The sequence below is a fragment of the Mastigoproctus giganteus genome, chromosome 8, assembly GCF_048544385.1.
Source record: "Mastigoproctus giganteus isolate SK-2022 chromosome 8, ASM4854438v1, whole genome shotgun sequence".
In the NCBI taxonomy this organism is placed as follows: domain Eukaryota; kingdom Metazoa; phylum Arthropoda; class Arachnida; order Uropygi; family Thelyphonidae; genus Mastigoproctus; species Mastigoproctus giganteus.
In genome coordinates, this window is record NC_143582.1 from 47755608 (window position 1) to 47780426 (window position 24819).

At 35.6% G+C, this 24819-nt stretch overlaps 1 protein-coding gene across 1 annotated transcript in view; it reads right to left on the reverse strand.

Moving 5' to 3' along the window:
• LOC150081515 (uncharacterized) overlaps positions 1 to 24819 on the reverse strand; it is a 66350-nt gene that overhangs the window by 16970 nt on the left and 24561 nt on the right. The window contains exon 2 of the mRNA XM_090380230.1: positions 22757 to 22824. Within this exon, the coding sequence (XP_090236356.1) occupies positions 22757 to 22824 (68 nt within the window). The remainder of the gene's footprint in view (positions 1 to 22756; positions 22825 to 24819) is intronic.

A 24819-nucleotide genomic window follows, 5' to 3' on the forward strand; every position in this document is an offset into this window, starting at 1 on the left:
GTTTTTTTGCTTTCGTAAAGGCAACTATGATGGTCTGAGACAGTATTTAAATTCTATACAGTGGGACCAACTGATGATGTTACCAACAGCAAATTCAAAATGGGAAGCATTCAAAGAACTTATCTTGGAAGCTACTAGGCTTTACATACCAACTAAGAAATATTGTTCAAGGTTTAGGCCTAAATGGATGTCAGATGAACTAATGAGACATATGGCAGAGAAGAAAAATGCATGGGATACATATAAATTAACATGTGACAGAAGGCTATGATAGATATAAGTTGGTCTGTAACCAAGTTACAAAGGAGGTTAGGCAGGCGAAGGCAGATTACGAGAAATCTTTGGCAAAGGATGCAAAGAAAAACAGTAAAGAGTTCATTACTTATGTAAATTCTAGAAGGAAGGGGATGAATCAGATTGGTCCACTTGATATCGATGGTTCAACTGTTGATGATCCTGCTCAGGTAGCTAAGAAACTAAATGAATATTTTGCATCGACATTCACACATGAGGAGTTATTCAACTCTGGCAGTAAGCTAGATAATCTTGTAATAACTGAGAGTAAAGTGGAGGAGAAATTGTTGAAGATAAACACAAGAAAGGCAGCAAAGGAAGTAAGCAAACCATTAGCCATAATTATGAGAGCTTCTTTGGACTCAGGGGAGATACCCACAGACTGGAGATGTGCAAATGTGACCCCAATTCACAAAGTAGGATCAAAGGCTGACACAAGTAATTATAGACCTGTGAGTTTAACTTCTGTTCCAGGAAAATTAATGGAGGCACTGGTTAAAGAAGCACTGCAGGATCATCTAGACAAGACTTCAGTTATAGCTCGGACACAACATGGTTTTGTTAAGGGAACGTCTTGCCTGACCAATTTGATTGGATATTATGATGCAGTCACAAAAGAACTGGATGCAGGGAATAACTTTGATATCATATATTTGGATCTTAGAAAGGCTTTTGATACTGTTGCACATGGAAGACTGCTGCACAAATTGGAGGAGTGTAGCATTGGAGGCAAATTGTTGCTATGGATAAAGGGATGGTTGAGGGGGAGAAGACAGAGAGTGGTAATCAATGGACACTGCTCATCGTGGACTAATGTTATTAGTGGAGTCCCTCAGGGTTCAGTGTTGGGTCCATTGTTGTTTTCTGTATTTATAAATGATATTGATGATGGTATATCAAGCTTAATGTCCAAGTTTGCAGAAGATACAAAGGTTGGCTGGGTTGTTAAGGACACTACTGACGCTATGCTGCTGCAACAGGATCCGGAAAGGTTGAGCAGATGAGCTGAGAGGTGGCAAATGAAGTTTAACATTGACAAATGTAAAGTACTACATATGGGAAACAGCAACCCCAGAGCAACGTATCAACTCTGTGGTACTACACTCACAGTGGTAGAGAATGAGAAGAACCTGGGAGTAATTGTGCAGGCAGATATGAAGTTCTCTGAGCAGTGGAGATGGGCTGCAAGAGTAGCTCATGGTGTTTTGTCAATGATATACAGGAATTTTTCTAGCAGGGATAAGGAGGTGATTATTCCCTTGTATAAGGCAATGGTCAGGCCACACCTTGAGTACTCTATACAGGTCTGGAGGCCTCATTTCAAGAAGGATGTAGAGCTGCTGGAACGAGTGCAGAGAAGGGCAACAAGATTAGTGAATGGAACGAAGGATTGCTCTTACGAAGAAAGGCTTAAGTTTTGCGAATTAGTGTCTGGAGACTAGGCACCGGCGAGGTGATCTGATAGAGATGTATAAAGCCTTGAATGGTTTGAGCATGCTCAATGCCGATAGTATTCTTCCTCCTGCTCAGAATAATCACCTGAGAGGGCATAAATTCAGATTGAGGGAAGACATGTAGGATAGATATGCGAAAATTTGCCTTTAGCCAGCGGGTAGTTGGTTGGTGGAACAGACTTCCATCTCTTGTTGTGGAAATTGATAGCCTAAATAAATTTAAGGCTCAGCTGGACAGGTAGTTCGAACGAATGGAGGGGTGAAATGGAAGTGTTTTTATTTATTTATTTTTTTTTTTTTTTTTGGCTGATGCTGCAAAAGCTTGCTTTCTTGCATCATATGCTTCTACTAATGCTAATCTGTGAAGTCTGACCCACCTGGCACTGCGTCGACAGCATCAGCAAATATTCTTGCACCCTTTCTATTTAAGTGTATCCCATCCTTGTAGAAGCAGGGATGGGATACACTTAAATTTAGCAAGACATACCTGGAAAAATTTATAAATGATCAAATAAAAACCAAAATAATCTTACAAAAACCTTAAAAGTCACAAACTGCATGCTTCGAAGTCACAATTTTTTATGGTCTCAAACAAGCACAAGTTCAATAGCACAGAAACCTAGCACACGGATTTACCATTAATTTTTTCTGCATAACGACTACTGAGGCAACAGCAGGGATTAACAAAAAAAAGAATGGAAATGTTGAAAAATTTCATCCAACGTAATAGCAGGATTTTCCCAACAGATAATCTCAAAAACACCATGTTATGCGAGGTTTGCTGCAATTCTCTAACCGTGTTATATAAGTACCGTATTGTGCAAGGATTGCCACAATATGATCATGTTAGAGTGAAACCGTGTTGTAGAAGTACCGTATTATATGGTGGTTCCCTGTATATATGTTTCACCCATAAACAAATCAGCAAGTTTTTGTGACAGAAGTGATTTTTGTGACGGTGATATTGCAGAGACAGCTGGTAGGTGTTTACATATTGTTATTTAATATATAAAATTATCCCTTGAAACAAAATTCTTTGAATTAGATCTGTTTTATTTACTAAAACTTTTAATTCCACTAAAAAAAATTAAGAATTCCATAATAATAACCCTATTTACTGTCTTTGCAGCAAATGAAAAAATGGTAAGAAAATACCACGAAACACTTGACTCCATTACGTACGTATTTCTAATTCGGAAATAAACATAATAATACCAAGATAGGTTTTAAGTGCTTTATTATCTTCAAACAATAAAATATTGTAGTTAATGTTTTTCAAGCATCAGAACTTAATTGTTCTATTAGAGTAATTACTTTTCTGTATTTTCAAATTTTGTAAGCAATTTGCATTTCAGCTGTATTATTACTAATGTGAACATGCTGGTGCAAAGTGCTTAATAATAATAACAACATTTAATAATAATAAAGATAAGTTTGCCTGATTTATCTATCTTGTTGTAGTGGGGGTTGTCCAACTGGTGGATTACATCATCATCTTCAATCCACTGCAGAATGAAGGCCTCTCCAGCAGCTTTCCAGTTCCTTCTGTTTTGTGCAATGACCATTAATTTACTACCCATGAACTCGCAAATTTCATCTGTACATCTCCGTCGTTGTCTTTCCAGGTTTTCTTCTAGCTCCTCTTAGGTAACATTCTGTTATTCACTTAGTCCACTGTCATCATGTCTTCGAGCTATGTGTCCTGCCCAGGACCATTTTAGTTCTTTAGTTTTGATAAGAATGTCCTTTACTTGAGTTTGCTGCCTAATCCATGTGTTTCTCTTCTTATCTAACTGTCTGATACTAATATTATTTATTAGTATTAGCCATATGCTGCACCAGCTAAAAAAAAATTCTGAATTACCCTGAGAGAAAGGTAGAAGGGAATAACCAAGAAAGAGAAGAATGATGCTATCCAGCTCAGGATCTTTGGTGTGCCAAGCCCATACTCACCAGATGTGAGCCCTTGGGGTTATAATTTATTCCATTCTTCGCTGTATAGTTCTCAGCTTCTCTTCCATTCTTTTGATGCGTGCCCAAGTTTCACTTCCATAAGTCATGGTGGGGGAGTATACATTGGTTCATTATTTTACGTTTCAGACAAATTGGGATATTGCTCCTCAGTATGTGACTATATTTCCTGAATGCTATCCATCCAAGATTTATTCTTCTCTTGACTTCCAGCCATTTATCATTATTACAGTTAATGACTTGTCCCAGATAAGTATATGAATCCACCTTTTCAATTACTGCTCCTTCAATGATTATATCCCTTTCTGTGGCATACTTGTTCATCATTGCTTTTGTTTTAGCCATATTCATTCATCTTTAGTCCGAAATCCTTACTAACTCTGCATAACTGATTAAGATTTTCTTCTAATTCTTTGGGATCGTGGCTTATGATCACAATGTCATCTGCAAATCGCAAATGGTTTAGGCACTCTCCATTCACACTGACTCCTTTCTGTGACTATTCTAATCTTCTGAAAGCTTCCTCGAAGGCAGCAGTAAACAACTTTGGAGATATTGTATCGCCTTGTCAAACTCCTTTCTCAATTCTAAATTTGCTACTGTCTTTGTCTAGTCTAATAAAGGATGTAGCATTCTCACATATTTTCTTCGAAATCATAATATATGGGGTATCTATGCCTTGTCTTTACAGTGCCCGAAACATTGCCTTATGCTATATGGAGTCAAATGCCTTTTCATAATCGACAAATGCCAGGCATAATGGTGTTTTATATTCATTTGCTTTCTCCATTAGCTGTGATATTACGTGAAGGTGATCCATAGTTGAGAATCCTCTCCTAAAGCCAGCTTGCTCTTTCGGTTGATTCTCATAATCCTAATTCTCATAATTACTAACAGATTAGAAAGTATTCTTTCTAATCTGTTAGTAATGACCCTTGTGAACAACTTGTAGATATGGGATAACAAGCTAATTGGTCTATAATTTCCAATTTCTGCTTTATCTCCTTTCTTATGCAGCAAAACTATGATTGCATTATTCCACTCCTTAGGTGCCACACCTTTTCTAATGCATTTTGTGAAGAGTCTTGCCAGTTTTTGTGTCATATCTCTTCCTCTCAATTTTAACAACTCTACAGTAACTTCATCTTCCCCCGGGGCTTTTTGATTCTTTATTTTCGTCAATGCATGCTCTACCTCATCAGGAATGATACCGGGTATGTCGTATGTTTTACTAATTTGTGATCCATCTTCTCCACTGCTAGCATCATTCCCTCACCCTTTGTGCAATTCTCTATAGTAATCTTTGCTATTTGAATGATGCCTTTTCTGCTATTTATAAGTATCATCACTATTCTTCAGTTTCAGTATCATTTGTCTTTCTGTATTACTGCTCATGGTTGCTGGTTTAAGTCCTTTGTTTTCTCTTAATACTTTCTACTTTTCTTCTGTTAAATCTTCTTATATCCTCTCTAAGTTTCTTTCTAATGGCTTTGGATAACTCAGTATACAGGCAGTTATCGCTTTACGAGTTCCCGGGTTTATGAGTTTTTTTTCTCCCAAGTAGCAACAAAATTGAAAATATGAACATTAATTGCAAAAAAATAAATGTTAAACATTCATAAATACTGCATTCCAAACCACGTGCGTAGCTGTACAAATACAGTGTACCCCACTTTATGATATTAATCAGTTTCAGAGACATCATCGTATCATTAAAATATTGTAATGTGAACCCAATAACACATTGTTTTTTGGTAATTCGTTTCAAGATCTCGGAAGTTGAAATTTTCGCTTTATAACTATTTATCTTCTAAAATGTCATTTTTAAGGTCATGAGCGTGACCTTAAGGCCATATAAAAGGTCGTGAATGTGGTTTTTCAAATTGTATTAGTTACCAATTCAAATCATTAAACTGCACTACACTTTCATCGTTATCATATGTTCTGTTATAAGAATCAATTTTATAATGTCTTTGTGATATTTTTATAAAGCACATTTCTAGAGGTCATGACCATAAAACAATTTGCACTTTCCAGTTTATTATATAATTGCTTGCAGTAGCTTTTTTGCTACTGCAAGCAATTATAAACGGGTAGTAAACTCAATCTTCTTGCATTTGTGAATATTATGGTGAAATGTGTTTCCCCTTTACTGAAATCTTCAATCGTATAAAAAACATAAATAAATTTTCAGAATCTTCACTTCATTGCTTTTTTTTTTTTTTTTTTAAAGCTTCATAAACTTGTTACGCCACAGGAATTGTGTTAGTTGCAATTTGTGTGTGCCGTTAAAAAATGCTTATGCATGCAACCGTGAAATTTATAATTAAAAGAGAAGATTATCTTGGAAACAAATGCCTCTTGAAACATTTCTGAAGATGACTCCTTGTGCAACAAACCAACGCATGCCGAGCTAATAATGAGTGATCAACGAGTGTGCATTTAGTCGATGATGTTGAAGAATAAACATTCTTTAACATTTGTAAGTCGTAAATAATTTCTCTATTATTATAATTTGCTTTATTTTACAGGCTACGTTTTCATTTCTTTCGATAAATCAATCATTGTTTAAACAAAGTAATTATCTAGCTAATTTCATTGTTGAGAACGTAACCCCTATTTTTAACCTTATGTCTATGGGAAATAAATTCCCGCTTTACGAGCACGCGCTAGGAACGAATTAACTCGTAAAGTCGAGAACTACCTGTACTCAATTTTATCCTTGTCAGTATTCATCTTGCTCTTCATTTGTCATCTTCGGTTCATCACAATAAGTGTTTCTTGACTAATTTTTTCTTCTTTCAATTTCTTTTTACCTATAGGTTTCTTGGGCTTTATCACTTTCAGAAAGTTGTAGTATTCCTCGTCGATATCTTGGTCCCAAACAGTCTGCAGAAGCTCAAACTTGTTCTTAAGTTCCAGTACATACTGCTTTTTCTCCTCTTCTGTTATCAAAACCTTTGAATTATTTACTTGAGTCAGTTTTTTCCTTTCTTTTCTTACATCTATATCAAGTGTGCATCTTACCATTCTATGATCACTTCCAACATTTACCTTGTTAGGACCACATGCAGTACACCTACAATTGGTTTTGTGCAGCTCACAAGAATATATTTCCATTTTCTCAAATACGTATTAGCACTTTCTTCCACTTTATTAAAAGTATCAAATCTTGTCAAACACTTTAAAAAGAGGAATTCTAAATATTGTTTATATAAACTTTCAGTTGATTTTGCATGAAAAATTTTCTAATAAGTGAATATCCAAATAACACATATCATTAAAGAAAAAAATTTTTTTAAAAAAAGCAACTTTAACAAAATTAAACAAATGAAAAATTGCCAGCAGAACAAATGAAAAATTAAAACTAATAAATTAAACTTTTTAAAATATCATGAAATAAAAATTTGTTAAAAATTAAATGAATAAAGAAAGTTTTAGTTACTCAAAAAATATAACTATTAACAGAAAGAAATAGGGACAGTTATGTCCTGCTTCTTTTTGCATATATTGACTGACTCCAGTTTAAGAACACTTTTAAAAATATTCATGTAAAATTGATATAGCCAGGAAAGTTCTTTTCACCGAATACATTTCTCATCACAGATACAGTCAATAATTTTATTAAATTTTTCTGCTCTAAGAAATTTCATTTCTATAGTGAATTTCATTAAATTCATGATATAGAGATTTGTGTTGAAATAGTGACATAGGGCACATCAAAGCATGGAAGCATACATTTTTGAGTAATAAAAAGTTATTATATATAAAATAATATAAAATTTAGGAGAAATAGTTTACAAAGTTAAACTATGATTTTTAACCATTTTCTACATACACACAGAGCGAGAGCACATTGTCTCCAAGACCATAAATGGAAATAAGAACACAGATTAAATCATACAGCTATATGCAACAAGTGAATGTTACATAAGATTATACTTGGCAAGGTGCAATTTTGTTATCTAACTTCCAAGCTAACTAGTGATCAATGATGCATTGCTGAAGGTGAGTGACATCTTTTTCGTGGTTTGCTTGGTAGTCAGGTAACAAAATTATACCATGCCAAGTATATCAGCATTTTTTCTCAATAATTTGGTCTCAGGACCCCTTTACACAAGAGTGTAAAGGGGTCCTGAGACCAAATTATTGAGGACCCCAAAGTCTTAGTATAATGTCTTGTGTATTATTATATAAAGTAGTATTATTATGAAAATAATAGTTTTGACCTGACGGACACCCAGGGATCCATGGATCACACTTTGAGAAATGCTGACTAATGAAACATTCACTAGCTGCACTTAGTTCCAACAGTATAATTTGTGTTTTTAAATTGTATCATGGTCTTATAGATATAACCACATTTGTTTAGTAGTAAAAAAAAAAAAAAAAACCTACCATAATGATGTTCATATTAATACAATTAATAATATGATTGGATAAATACAACCATGAAAAAACTCAAGCTATAATTGGACAGTTCATTGATAAACATCCTCTGTCATGTGTCCTCACTGCTTTCAAATAACATGATTGACAGCTGCCATTATTTGAGCAAGCAGTTATTTATTTTTATAACTATAGAATATGATGCTCTTGAAACTTTAGAGCATCTGTTTTGACAAAGTTTCCCAAAGTGAGTGATATGCTAAATTGCCAAGCTCACAATTCAAAGGTGGATTTTTGTATTGCGTTCTAAAATTAAATTTATGTAACATACAATTTAAATAATGGTAACTGTCAGTTGAGATGAGCAACCAATGAGAACATGTATTATGTTTAAGATTTAAATTTGCTATTCTTTGAAGTTATAACAGTTTCTTATAGTAATTTTTAATTATATGATCACATATTATTAATTCATTACATGGACTAATAATTATTAAGGGCTATATATATCCACATGGAGCACTCTCCTATATGGATGTGAAATCTGGGTCATGCAGAAATCAGGAAACTGGAAGCCTTTGAGATATGGACACTCAGAAAAATACTCAAAATTCCGTGGACAGATCAGGTCGCCAATAAGTGGGTCTTTAAGTGGGCAAGGACCACAAGGATACCACTAACTACAATTGCAAAGAAAAAGACTGCCTACCTTGGGCATATTAAGAGGCCCACAATATGACCTGCAGAGACTAATCCTGCAAGTGAAGATTAAAGGCAAAAGAGCACAAGGAAGACAAAGAAAAAAGTGGCTTGATAACATCAAAGAATGGACCGGGGGGGGGGTCTTATGACACAAGAACTATTTCACAAAAGAGACAGAGTTGGTTGGAAAACGATGGTTTCCAACATTCAAACTGAACATGGAACCTGAAGAAAGCCTCAAGCTATGAAAAAATTCAGATTATAGTTGTGCATATGCATCATCGTAACATAACTCATTATGCAACCACTGCAGAGAGGCCAAGTAGCCTTGAAATGATCCTGTATGGGTGGTGGTGGTACTCAGCTGAGAATAAGTAACAGCAGGCTTCTCTAATGGAGGCATTACTTATTCAGAGTGTAAGAGCCAGGAAACTTGTGAAGGATTTCACAATATATGATGTTGTATAATGATGATTTATTCACAAACTTCAGATTGTTTCAAATTCCGCTATGTTAAAGTAATGCATGTACACAGTCTTAATTACATGGAATAGTTTAGTTTGTTTTTTTTTATATATATAAAATTTCTAAAAAGTGCCACATTTATAAGGTTTTACTGTAATTTATGTCTTAATTGAACCTTAGTACCAAGTTAAACTTATGGGGATACCATCGTTTTCTTACCGTGCACCATTTAAGATGTAGAGTTGAATCACGGCAAACAACTATCTCAAGATTCCGTTAATAGATAAATATAGGCATGTTAAGCTGAGAATTATTTTATGTACATAGAATCTAAGTTATGAATATGTTTTGGGCTTCATAGGTCCAAATTTTATTAGGCAATGTACAATTGCCAAAGGGTTTTAGCAGCACCCAAATTAAAACTTTATTGTTGCTTATTCTGATACCAATATTTGAAAATTTACAGAGTGATAATATTTAGTATAGCTGATCTCTTAATTATTATGTTACAAAACAGATTATTTCACCTTTGATTTAAATATGAGAAATGAAATTCTTATCTGCTATTATATTTCAATTTATGAGAGTAAATTAGTTGTTTCTCTCTCCCTATGTTTTAACATTTGTTTTTTACTTCACCTGTGATACACAAAGATCAATTTATGTCTGATATGATTGTATACTTAAATTTGCTCTTGAGGTGTTTGTTATTCAGTCATTTTAACTGTTCTTCATGAAAACAACTTTTCTTTGATCATGTGAGATCAACTTATTTCATGCTTAACTCAGCAGTGGTGGTGTTCCCTATTATAACAAACAGTGGCATGGGGCCTGAAATGCCCACCTATTTCTATTTTATTTCTGAAAACAGCTATTGGTTTTTTAAAATTTTGTTTGAAATATACTAATGCTTGACCTTTTCCTAATGAATTGAAATACTTATTAAATGTAATTATTTTTAATAAAAAATTAATTTAGAAGCATCTTTCACACTTATTATTTTCAGGAAAAAAATGAAAAAGTTTATTAATTCTGTTGGGGGGGATTATAAATATAAAACTATTAGGCACTTTCATTTTCAAAGTAATGCATGTGCAGGTATTGCTACATCTTGCCAATTTCACTTGATAACTGCATAAACAACACAACACTTTCACAACTACTAAAGTAAAACTTTATAGTTAGGAGGCTAAACAAAGGAAGAGTTACTAATACGGAACTAAGCAGTAATGTGCCAAATTTATTTTTCAGGGTGGACTTCTAAAGTCCTACCACTACTTACAGTTAAGCAGCAGACATATTAATATATTTTCATGTAAATAAACATTTTTTTTTTTTTACTGCAAACTTGATCATGTTCTACCAGTGGTTTATGAACTATGTCGTTTGATTCAGGCAACAAACTGCCCCTCTTTGGCTAGACCTTGACATCCCAGTGCTTATTTCTTGCCCCACTCACACAAAAAGCAAGGCATTTTTTGTGTAGCCAGATTGCTGTCCAAGTAACATGTCTATCACAGACCAGCCAATCATGTTCTTCATACTTAATATTTGTCAACAACTTCCAAGTTCTTATATGTTTCTTTCAAATGCACAGAGTGAGCTACTGGAATTGACCCCATATTTATTTCCATTGTGGAGCAATGCACCTTTGAGGCTCCTCTTTGATGAGTCAATAAAAAGTCTCCACTGTGTAGGATTGTAACTAATTCCTAAATAGTTCATTAAGTCATTTATATTACTGGAAAAATCATAGAATCGTCTTCAAAAAAAAGTAGGGAACTAGTTCTCATTCTCTGTGCCTGTACCATGTGCTAAAAAATTTGACTTTAGTCTGGCATCAAGGAGTTCTGCAGTTTCCTTTAGTAAATTCTAATCTCTTAACAAATCATGAGTTAATGCTGTGAAAACAGTTGAGGGCTGGACTCAATATCTCCAGGCATGTAGGCTTTAATTTCATCTTCAGAAGCTTCACTTTGAACACACTCTGTTGCTTCATCCTTCAATATAAGTGGAGAGCCTGGAATCGGCAGGTTATTTCCATATGGGACTGGTCTAATGCAGATGGAATATTACGATACACAATGCCTTTTTTACTCTTTGCATTGTATCCCTCTACATTAACTAAGCAAAAGTAACAGTGTCATCAGAGTTGTTTGTAACTCCCACCAAATGATGGTAATTGCAAATGGTATAGTCTTTTTACTATTTTTCCACAATCTCAATGCTTCAACAGAGGTTTGGCAAACTTTATGTGGAGCCCAAATTTTATCCTGATCACCAAGTTTCACTCCAAAATAATCACAATACACATTTTTTACAATTTCTGTAATATCTTGTCCTTGTTTGAGAACTACAAACTCCAACAAATATAAAAAATAATCTTGGATTGTTCAAACGCTTGCGCGAAGACATTTTACTCACTTTTCAGGACAAGTTTGACACAATAACCTTAAAAATAAACTGAGCTCATACAGATAAACGCTGGTGCGAGCTCTCAAGGTCAAGAAACAAACGACTGAAGGCAATGTTGCCAACATGTGAAGATTTAGTTTATAAATTTCCAGCATTTAATCCTAATTTAATACATTCAATAATACAATCATTATATCAATTTAAGTGATTTGTGGAAAAGATGGTATGCAACAGAAAAAAGTGAATAACATTTCTGAAATCAGTAAAAAAACTGAATTAAAAACTGCTATTAGTTTACAAACATTGAAAACCAACAGAGTGGTGTAATGCTATTATGATGTGGAAGTGTTATAATGGGGCACAGCAAGAAGTGCAATTTGTTAAATCGGCTTGACAAAAAATTAGAGTTGTCAACTGCAGGCCTATCCTCCTCAAAATTACATCAAGAAAAGGTAGAATATGGTCTTTCGCTGCTTCAACAATAAATTTCAGAAAATCAGACATCCACTGAAATAGGTCAACAATCTTGTTTTGTATCCCTTCCCCAGAAAAAGAGAGAAAATAGCATCTATATGTCTCTTTTATACAATAATATGATGAGGAGGAATCGAGGAGAAAAATCAGATTCAGTTATTTCCATGACTAAATTGGCAGATGGTCGACCGATATGTGAACCCACTGCCAGTCTACAAATCTGTTATACAGTCTCTTCAAAAATAAATTTGAACTATTTAAACACAATGACAGAACACACTTTCTGTTTCTCAGTGTAAAATCTCTTTATAAATGTTGCCTAATTAATGGTGTCACATGAAAAGAACATTATATGAAAAGAATGCGATTCTTGTTCCTTTTAAAATACTGGCCATTGATTTTGTGAAACATTCATAGCAGCAGAATAAAAGTTTTAAAAGAAAAAAATATGCTTTTGCTAATCTGTAAGTTGAAGTTTCAATGCTGCAAACAATAGGGTATAAGGATACCTGAGGTACTGAATTTTAAGAAGTCTTAGCACCATCCCCAGTTACAACCAATAATGTGTAAAATTCCAGTATTGCTTCATACTAATTTTTGCCGAATTATGTCATCTTCCAAGTAAAGAGTTTACTCACTCTCCTAATCTAAGCAAGGAAGTTTGCGTGCCATATTATCACCGATTAAGACATCTGACTGAGGAAAGGCCCACACTTGACAACTCCAATTTACTGTAAACCATGTCCAGGCTAATACACAAATTAACCTCTTGTTATTTGCCCTTGCAACATAATAACATCATTTGAGCACTAATTGAAAAGGCATGATGAAATTGTTAAATTATTATGGAAATAAAAAGAATCTGAGGACACCTCCAGAAGTGCAGGTGATTTGGACCAAACTTTGAAATATTGGTAATTTTTTAATAAAAAATATGGAAATAATAATATCTCTTTCTTGCCATGTTCTCTAGAAGAGATATCAAACATAACTTCTGGTATAGTTTGCATTCCATTCTACTCAGGATTATCTCAGGGAGTTGTTAAAATGTTATAAAATATGATTCATTATATGTTATCAAAAACCATTCTTTGGCCTGGTGTTACTCATTGTGTTATTCAACCACTCTTGAATATACATTTTTTCAAAATATTGCCCTGAGTTTTTCATCTACAAAGATAAATTGCATAACATTCAAAAATTCTCACCCAGTGAAAATTCTCAATCAAACCGTGAGTTTCATGTATGTTTTTATTACTTCTGTTATATGTCCAAATCCAGACAGGTTTCCCCCTCCCCCCCCACAAAAACCATTCCTTGACTCTTTTGACAGAAAAGCTGAACAAAGTGATATAAATGAGAGATATAAATAAAGCATATCGCCAAGAAGGGAATTTACTGAATTTAAATAAACTAACCGCTAAGTGGTAGTTTAACTAAGCGTTAAACTGGGACCTTATTTTAATCTTTACAACTTTATAACAGTGTAAGCAGGCAGTCAAGAAAGCCCATGGTGTCCTATCAATGATTTATAGAATGTTATCCTGTAGGAATAGGGAGGTCAGAATCCCACTGTATAAGGCAATTGTACAACCACATTTGGAATACTGTGTTCAAGTATAGAGAGATATCTCATCTGAAAAAAGACATTGAGCTTCTTGAAAGGGTCCAAAGATGAGCAACTTGTATGGTGAGATTGGCAGAAGGATGACCATATGAGAAAAGACTGCAGTTATGTGGGCTACAGAGCTTGGCAACCAGACACCTCAGAGGTGATCTGATTGAAGTTTATAAGGCTCTGAGAGGGATTAGTAAAATGAATGAAGGTGGAATTTTCACTATTATAAAGAATTCCAGAACTAGGAGTCATAAATTCAAATTACAGGGGTTGGGGTTTAGATTACTTTCAGTCAACGAATCACTGAAACAAGTTGCCCTCGTAGGTAGTTGAGGCTGACAGTTTGAATAAATTCAAAGGTCAACTGGATAGTTACCTGTATGAGGAGGGAAGCATATAATTTGTATTTTCTTATCTATTTTTTTTTTTTTTTTGCCACTGCAGCTAAAGCCTGTGGCTTCTTTGCACTATATGGATTAACCTCCATGGCATTTTGTGATCACAAATACCACAGACAAGTCAATCACAGAATATGGCATACTTCCAGGTAAAGTAAAACTACTTTGCATACATGTTGTAGAACTATACTAAATGTGTAATAATAGTACTAACTCTTGAAGTTTATAAAAAGATTCTCAAATATCTTTGAACAGAGTCAACTATTCAAAAACATTTATTACCAAATTAAATAATCATTTACTAAAAGGCATAAAATTCCTACCTGAAAGATATGCCTTCATTATCAAATAAACAGTTAAGTTTATGAAGTGAGTATACTTCTTCTCACTTTTGAATATCTGGTGCTGCTGTGTGATGTGGGTGTATGTCACCTGTGTTACTTCTTTCCACTTTCCTTATGAATAACATGGGAGTCATAGACTAATTCTAACTTCTATCTTCCTTCTTGTCTCCCCTACTTCCCTCTTACTTCCTTCACATGTTCTCCCTTTCCCCGTCCCTCCCTCCCTCTGTCTCATTTTTTTTTCTTGTCTTCTGATTGCATCTATATGTTGTTAGTTCTTCACACTGCTGAGTGTTAATGGGGAATTGCAATTAGATACTGTTTTTATGGGCACTTTTGTTAGAGGTTGGAATGAAGAAGGAATACAACTCCCAAAGAACATAGACAGAAACATAATAAACAATAGAAGCCATTACATTTCTGTAAGCAAGAGAAAGGATGCCATCAACATTTATTTTATTCAATCCATTCAAAGGGCTAGCACCATTCGATACATCCAAATAATAATCGGCAAGAGCTGTTTCTGATTGCTACTGCCAGTAACAGTAGGACCTAATAATATGCCAAAAGGCCAGAGTTAGAAAGATGTAATGTTGTTGTTGTTGTTATTTGGTTTTTAGGAGCATTAGCAACTAAGGCCATATTGCTCCGGGGATATGCGGTGGTCATTCCCTGACCTTTCCGCATCCTCCGTATTTGGTGGTCACAGGCTCGAACCCCAGTCTAATTAAGAAGCATGTGCTACACACTGCCACTCCTGCCCACCTGGCTAAGGAGGCACCACCAGAGTTAGAAAGATGTAATAAAAAAATATATAATAATTTGTCAAAATTTAGGAGCATACTGGCAGAATAACAGCTAACTCAAGACATAGCAGATTGAACAAATATATACACAAAATGAGAGGGGTGGGGGGAGCTAACAGAGGTTAAGAAATAAGCCAAGGCTAAAAAGGGCAGTGAGGAAAGAAATAGAACAGAAATAATACCCCAATCCTCCTCGTATATGCTAATAATTCATGGGACAGAAAAATTTAGAATGTGATAACATACAGACAAAGAGAAGATCAAAGCAAATAGCAATGGTACTTGGATGTACTGGGAGCACTGCCAGATCCATGAGATGGAGTCCTAATATTGCACTAAGGCATAGAGCAACTATTGCATATGCAATGAATCAATTAACAAATCCGATGAATTATTTAATAAATCCGAATATCAATGCCAGTGGCAATGATACTCAGATTTATTAATTGCAGACAATGCAGTGCACTGGGACCCATGACTGAAAGGGGACCCACTGCCCGAAACAGAAAAAATTTAATTCAGTAAAAATTAGTTATGTTTATGATAAAATTTACTATGTCTATGAACAATAATTTTTTTCAATGAAGCATGTTTATTGTTAGCTAACTGCACAGCACAAGTGAAACTGCAGTGAATAGAGGTGAAAGGGCATTAGCATAGCTGCTGCTTCCGGGGAAATTTTTAAGGATTTGTGACTGCAGGGACCAAAGTCAAATAGGGGCCCATTATTATTGAGTATAGTATTACTATTGCACCTATAATATTTCTGAGTATTAATGGGGAGACCATGTGACAAAGAAACAGTCACTAAGTCCGAGGTACCAAAACAAATGTTTTCAGGGGGGCCCACACTAAACTTTGCATTGGGGCCCACTTTTTCTAGTTACGACACCGATTATTGCTATTCTCTGTGTCTGTATGATGTCATATTCTAAATTTTTTATGCCTCATGAATTATTAGAGTATTTAAGGGGGGATTGGGATACTATTTCTATCCTATTTCTTTCCTCACTTTACCTTTTTTAGGCTCAGCTTATTTCTTACCTCTGTTAGCCCTATCCCTCTCATTTTGTGTATATCAGTTTGACAAAGGCCAGATGACTGGGTCAGAGCATATCCGAAACGGCATAGCTGGTGGGGTGCTCGCAGTCAGCCGTGGTTAGTACCAACTGAAAGTGGTCTGAGGAGGGGAAACCCACAAACCACCAACAAGGTGTTGGATGGCCACAGCTCATCAATGCTCGAGGTGAGCAAAGACTCTTCTGGATGGTACGTGGCAACAGATGGGAGACTGTGGCACAACTCACCAGTAATTGGAATGCTGGTGATGGGAGTAATGTGTCACAACACACAATACATTGAACCGTTCCGAAAACAGGGCTGTGTAGCTGCAGACCACTCCGAGGGCCCAAGCTAACCACTATTCAGTGGCGACAGCACCTACAATGGGCATGCGAGCATCGAAACTGGACCTTGAGTGATTGGAAGAAGGTAGTCTGGTCCGATGAATCACATTTCCTGTTGCACCATGTGGGCAGCTGGGTATGTGTGCATCGTTTACCTGGGGAAGTGATGGTGCCTGGATGCACCGTGGGATGAAAACAAGCCGGTGGGAGCGGCAGTGTCATGCTTTGGGCAATATTCTGCTGGGATACCCTGGGTCTAGTCATCCATGTGCCGGGCATTCTGGCATTTACCACCTTTACAAAAACACATGTCCACAAACCTAAACATCATAGCAGGGACCATCTACTCTATCGACCCCTTACTTCCTTCCCCCCAGCCTTCAGTCTCGCTATCCTTCTTTCACTTCACACTGCATCTGCCCCACACATCCAAATTTAAATAACACCAAAATTCTTGCCCGACCTATTAGGCCTCAAAAATTTGATATTTCCAGCACATAGAGAAATTTCTAAAGTTATTGGCAGAATAGACCTCATTCATCTTTTACTTCTTAGGTCCTAGCCACTGAAATCTCAGAAAAGTAGGTGGCAGAAGCTGCCAGAGTAGATTTGTCTTAATGGTACACCCGGTCGGCCTCCCCATGGCTGGGTATAGTAACGTTGGGTCCCACCTGGGGCTCAGTGGCTAACAAACTGGATGAACAATGGTCACAACACACTACATATCACATGATCCATACACTTTTAAAATATCTGGATTTGACAGGGTACTGTCACTCGATACATAGAACATACGCGGAGATGAGAGAAATCCCAGGAGCCATTAAGCTTTCCTCAACATACCTATACCTAAACATCATTGCTGACCCGGTACATCCTTTCATGGCAATGGTCTTCCCCTCTGGTGGTGCCGTCTTTCAGCAGGATAATGCGGCATGCCACACCTCCCGGATTGTTCGAGACTAGTTTGCAGAACATGAGGAAGACTTCTGGGTATTGCCCTGGCCTGCAAATTCCCCAGACATCAATCCCATCAAGCATCTGTGGTTTGTGTTGGAACAGCAACTCTGATCTGCGGCATCTCAACCATAGACCTTACAGGAGTTAAAGGATCTGCTGGTTACGTGTTGATACCAGATATCACAAGACATTTAGAAATCTTGTAGCGTCCATGCCTCACTGGGTACGGGCTGTTTTGGCTCATCAGTGTATTTGGTTAGTCTGCTATGTCTTGAGTTAGTTGTTATTCTGCCAGTATGCTCCTAAATTTTGATAAATTATTACTTTTTTTTTATTACATATTTCTAACTCAGGCCTTTTGGCATACTATTAGGTCCTATTATTAATGACAGGTATCAGTCAGAAACAGATAGCTCTTGCTGACTATTATGTGCATGTACTGAATAGTGCTAGATCCTGATAACGTACCATTTAATGTATCCTTATATGAATATTAGCTATAATTATTTTGGTAATATTTGCTATTTTATTATTATTAATTTTTATTTATTTATTTTTTAGTTAGGCTTCTGTTTTGTTTATAGTTGAGGGCACACATACCTTTCCTTTTAATATGAACTTAACCTGTTTTCCTTTTCTTTTTTTTTTTTTTTTCCCTTAATCTAGTATTTTCCATATTCTATATATATATATATATATTTTTTTTTTTTTTATTTATTTATTATTTTATTTATTTAATTTTTCAGTTATATAATATTGGCTATTCAAAACATGCAATTTTGGAACCTTCTTCTATCTTACATGGAAATACATAGTATTACCATGTAAGATAGGCTCAAATTGATTAACTGGTATTAGTAAAGACAAAAATATGCAAGGAAGCTAGACTCTTGATACATTTAAAAAAAAAAAAAAAAAAAAAAACCTTATACAACCTGTATCTCAGCTTGTCAACCTCAGCCACCTAGGAAGACACTTTATTCCAGTGAGTGGCAGCACACTGATCAACTGTAAACTTCCTAAAGTCTATACTTCATTAATAGTTTTTGTGTCCCGTTCCAATGTGAAAATTACACCATCATTCAATTTTCTCTCCCCTCCACATGCATCATACACTTCAGTCAGATACTGAGATGACATCATAGACCTCAGTCAGATATCTAACCCATACTTTTGTAGTCTCTTCCCATGGATGCCCCTTTGCAGTACGAACAGCAAAGGAGCATCCACACGAGGAGCCTTCAGATGAATTGCATTAAATGCAGCCTTCAAGCTGGGAACACAGTATTCTAAATGCAGTCTCACCAAAATGGTAAAGTTTTCAGTATGACTAGGTAAATATAATTACAGTAGACTTTCAGAATAACAGCACCTTCAGGGATTCAAGATGCCGTTATTTTGATTTTTCTGTAATCTAGAAAGTTTTATTTTAAATATATTTAATGCAGAAATAATGAGGCTAAATAAGAAATAGAGATTAAGAATGCAATTTTATTAACTGCACATAAAAAACATAAACATGGTGACGATCTAATGTTATATTCTGCCATTAATACACTCCTACTTAAGCCTGTTCTATTTTCTATTATTATATCAAGCTTGTCACTAAGCTTTAATGTTCTTAATTATTCTTCTTTTCTTCTCTTCTCTTTATTAACTTTAGGAGCCATAGTGAGGGGTTTTTAATTTAAATTAAATGTAAAACAGCACTATAATCAATGACATCAGTACAGAATTCACTTTTAAAATGGTGGATTTAAACAAAAAAGTAATCATGTGACTCGAAGTTTTCTTTTTTCCGCCACTGCAAGACATCTGTGCTGTATTTAAACATCCGATCTTGTGCCGTTATTTCGAATGTGTCATTATTTTGACAGTCTACTGTAATACTGCTTACAAAGTAGTAAAGTACAAATATTGTAATTCTACTTGTAATATAATTTAATCAGTATTCCCACTTTTTTTTTTTTTCTCCTGCACTCAAGTATGGATAAAAATAACATTTATCTACTGTACACTATAATATGTCGCATGCAAACTTATTTTCTGACTTGAAAATTCAGTGTGAATACAGCAGTATGTTCCTGAACACTTGAAAATAATACTTCTCAAGCATCGTCAAAAAAAAAAAAAACCCTTTCCACAGCACTTGTCCACCTACGCCAAAAATTTTTCTACCTCTTCCTTGAATTTATTCAAACTACCCATCTCCACAACACCAGATGAAGGTTATTCCTACAGTCAAGCACCCACTTGCTGAAGGTAAACCTCCTCACTTCTGTTCTGCAACCATCCTTCCTCAATTTGAATTTATGTGCTCTTGTGTGTAGTCTGAGCAAGAGAAAGAATACAATCAGCATTGAGCTTGCTCAATCCATTCAAATCCTTAAAAACCTTGATCAGATCATCTCACATATGCCTAGTCTCCAGGTGCTGCAATTTGCAGAACTGAAGCCTTTCTTGGTAACAGCACCCCTCACCAGTCTCACTGCCCTTCTCTGCACCCATTCCAGCAGATCTACATCCTTCCTAAAATCATGCCTCCAGATCTGTATGCAGTACTCAAGATGCAGCCTAACTATTACTTTACACAATGGGATAATGACTTTCTTGTCCCCTATTAAAGTTCCTGTATATCATAGACAAAACTACACGAGCTGGCCTGGTAATCGGTGTGCAATACTCAGAGAACTTCATATCTGACTGCAGAATTACCCCAGGTCTTTCATTTTCCACTGCCCTGAGCAAAGTAACACACAGTTGGTATGCTAATCTAGGGTTACTGCTACTCGTATGTAGTAGCTTACATTTATCAATGTTAAACTTTGACTGCCATTTCTCAGCCCATCGACCCAATTTTCCTAGATCTTGTTGCAATAGCTCACCCTAATAACTGTTGTTAACCACCCTGCCAACCTTTGTATCATCTGATATATATGCATCAACATCAGTAATGAATATAGAAAACAACAATGAGCCAAGCACTGAACCCTAGGGGGCTCCACTAACATTACTAACAACACTCCATGTGTCCATTAATAACCACTCTCTGTCTTCTCCCACTCAACCATCCCTTCCTCCAGAGTAGTAACTTTCCCTTAATGCCACACTTCTCCAATTTGTACAGCATTATTTTTTGTGAAACTGTATCAAAAGCTTTCCTAAAATCCAAGTATATGATATCAAAATAATTGTTTGCATCCAGTTCCTTTGTTACTGCAATTATATCCAATCAGATTGGTCAGACAAGATTTCCCCTTAAAAATCCATGTTGTAATTCCAATATAATTTGATTACTGCCTAGGCGATCCTGCTTTAACCAGAGACTCCATTATTTTCCTCTTAACAGAAGTTAAGCTAACAGGTCTGTAATTATCCATGTCACTCTTTGATCTACCCTTTGTAAATTTGGGATACATTTGCACACCTCCAGTTCATAGGGACCTCGCCTGAATGCAAAGCTGCTCTCATAATTATGGTTAAGAGTTTGTTTACCCCCTTTGCTGCCTCTCTTAGTATAATTGGATAGATCCCATCCACCCCAGAAGCCTTTTCTATGTTTAACTTTGCAAATTTCTCTTCCATTTTCCTCTCAGAAAATTGAAGAGAAATTTAGAGTTTGATTCTTTAGGGAAGGGGATACTTCTGGTATCCCCTTCCCTAAAGAATTCCTCATGTATGAATGTAGCTGAAAAATACCTATTTAGTTTTCCAGCAACTTGGTCAGGATTATCAATGTCGTCAAGTGGACTAATGTGATTCAACCCCTTCAGTCTACTGTTAATATGAGTAAAGAAGTCTTTGCTGTGTTATTTCTTCACATTCTTTTCGAGTGACTTCTTGCCATCTGGCTTAGCTTGCCTAACCTCCTTTGTGACTTGATTACAGACTAGTTTATATCTACCATGGCTTCTGTATCACTAGATAATTTATCTTCATTCCATGCATTTTTTTTCTCACCCACAAGTCTCATCAGTTCATCTGGCATTCGTTTAGGTCTAAGCCTGAAATGGTATTTTTTAGTTGGTTTGAAAAGCCTAGTAGCTTCTACAATTACTTCCTTGAATGTTTCCCATTTAGCATTTTCTGTGGGCACCCACAGAAAATGCTAAATGGGAGCAAAAGCCCTTCCCTTTATCTCGCCTTCCCTTTTCCTTATGGAATAAGAAACCCTTCCCTTTAGTTAATGGCAGTAAACACTCTCCATACTGCAAGATTCATCCAGGGGTTTTTGGGTAAAATATTTGACAACAGGGTGGTTTATAACCATTATGTTGAGTTGTATGGCAAAGTACTGGCACAGCCTCCAGTGTCGTCTGATTTAAACCTGCGATTTTGTATCTCTGGGGTTCTCTCAATGACAGAGCATTTCAAGAAAATCCTCAAACCATTCCTGCACAGAAGAGTGATTGAATGTGAAAGTGATTAAAAGCAGTTGTTCTGTGTCACAGGAAATGTAGGAACATGTTCTTCAAAACTTCATACTTTTAATTTAACACATTACTGATAGATATGGAAGGCACAATGAACATGAGGCATGAACATGAGGCTAAATATAGTTCATGTTAATTTCTGTTTCTAAATATAATTTTACATTCTTCAGGTGAATAAAAAATTCGCCTTGTACATTATATGAAGTATAGCAGAAATAAAGCTAAAACAATCCATATGCTGTTGGCTTTTCAAAATTGCTATACAGCTATAAACAAATGATATCTGCAGATCAGTATTAGAATTATCAAATTACTTGTGATGCCACCTGAAAGTACACTGTGTAGAAAACCCAACTGAAATCACAAATCTATAAAACAGAAAAGTTACACTACTTAAGAGTAGCATCACTAAATAAAGGATGAAATGCTGGCTGTTTTTTTAAGTGATGAGTGGGAAGTCTAAATCAGGATTAGTTATGCAATTAAGAAACAATTTATTTTAGATACGTGAAAAATATATGTAGAAATATAAGTGTATATATATCAATGAAATATATCAAGACACTTGATATTAAGAATGCAGACTAAATTAACACATCTGTGAACATTACAAATAAAACAACATACTTTTGCTGTTCTTAATACCTCCAACTTTAAGAATAGTTGTTTGAAGCAAAAGATCCAGTTTTTGAGTGCTAGAATATATAAATAAAAAGAAAAAATGTAAACAGTATTTATTGTCAGATGGCTAGCATATTTAAGGTAATGTTTTTATCATTAGTCATATTTACTCTAACTGTCTGAGATGAATATCTATACTTGAGCAAAATCCAGATGTTAGGCACCTCCGTAGCCAGGTGGGAAGGAGCAGCAGTGCGTAGCACACGCTTCTTGATTAGACCAGGGTTCGAGCCCATCACCACCAAACACGGAGGATGCGGAAAGGTCAGGGAATGACCACCGCATATCCCAGAGCAATATGGCCCTAGTTGCTAATGCTCCTAAAAACCAAATAACTAACTAACTAACTAACCAGATGAAGCACCAATATGAAATTCAGACCAACAGCAATCACCTTAAATCTTGTTCATCTCTAATTAGCTTTGAGCTTACTTAAATAAAAAAAAAAAAAAAAACTAATCCAGGAATACAGTTTTATTTCCAAGTGCAGTATGTTATATGTTAAACCATTCATTATTTTTCTATGTGCTTACCTTATTCATCCAGTATATACAGGGTGTCCATTTTGAAAGAAAACCCACAAATGATCAATGGAAAATACAATTTATTATCAGATTAATTAACAAATAATAGTTTAAAAACAATACTGGAAGTGTCCTCCATTGTTAGCAACGCATAAATTCACTCTTTTGATCATACTGTGAGCAAATCAACAAAAATACGTCAAGAGCTGGTACACTCTTGACTTGTATTTTCAATGCTCGCTTTGAGGTGCTGAATGTTTCATAGATAGCTCTCATAAGCTTTCTGCTTTAATAACCCACATAAAAAGAAGTCTCAGATGTTAAATCATGAGACCTAGATAGCCAAAGCCCTTATGGTGTGATTTGGTCCCCCCCCCAAGGTATTAGAATCATACTCTTGCAACATTTCAGAGGTTGAGCATATGGTATGGCAGGTTGCCCCCATCCTGTTGGAGTCAGATGTCTCTCATTTTCCTCTAGTAATGCAATAGACTGCTTTTTGATGCCTTGGTAAAAATCAGAGCGATAGTTTGTTAAAAAAATATGGGACCAACCCTAGTTCCCCTTATTTATTTTATTTTTTTCTTAGTACATGGAATGAGTATCACTTAGTGCAGTGGTATGCAAACTATGGGATGCGATCCCCAGAGGGGTCGCAGAAATTTTTAAATAAAATTAGTTATTGTGTACATAAAAGCTAAAAAACCTGTTGTTAAAATTACCTTTTCAATACTGTAGGTATAGACCTTACTACTCAAACAAAGTCTGAGATACGAATGAACCCTATTGCCACTATTTTTTATGGTGGTTTCATGCGTGATGCAGGTGGCTTTCTTACTTATTGGCCCTGTGGATAATACGCCTTAATTTGCTCACTAGACTATGGACACAGAAAGCAGCTGACTAGTGTGACTTCTCAGTACTGAAAAGTACTACTCAATTGCTGAACCATAATCCCTTTAGCTTTTAATTTGTGCTTCCTACTGCAAAAATTTCTGAAATTGCCTAAAGGCCAAAGGTGTGAATATGCGGTAGCAGTAAATAACAAGTCTGTTGCACGCACACTTTATTCTGCTTCGCAATTCGGTGTTTTCACATCAACTTGGATGTGTTTTTCATTCTTCTGCTACTTTTTATATTATCGTTGTTTTTAAGAAGAAAAAAATATATATTTTACCATGGACAATTGGGTAATCAGAACAAAAAGGTCGAGGAGTGATGACAATAATATTGCTACAGATACTTCAGAAGCTGAAAAGGTAAGAAATGTAACGTGAAAATTTGGACACTAACGTTATTTCAAGTGTAGTGCAACCACCAATTTCTGGTACACAGCCATCATATTCCAAATCAAAAAGAATGAAAAAGAATAGAAAATATCAAGAAGAATATTTATGAAGTACAGCTTTACTTAGTGTTGTTGATGATGATGAGCAACGTCTTTTGTGCGTAATATGATATGAAAAACTGGCTAACGAAAGCATG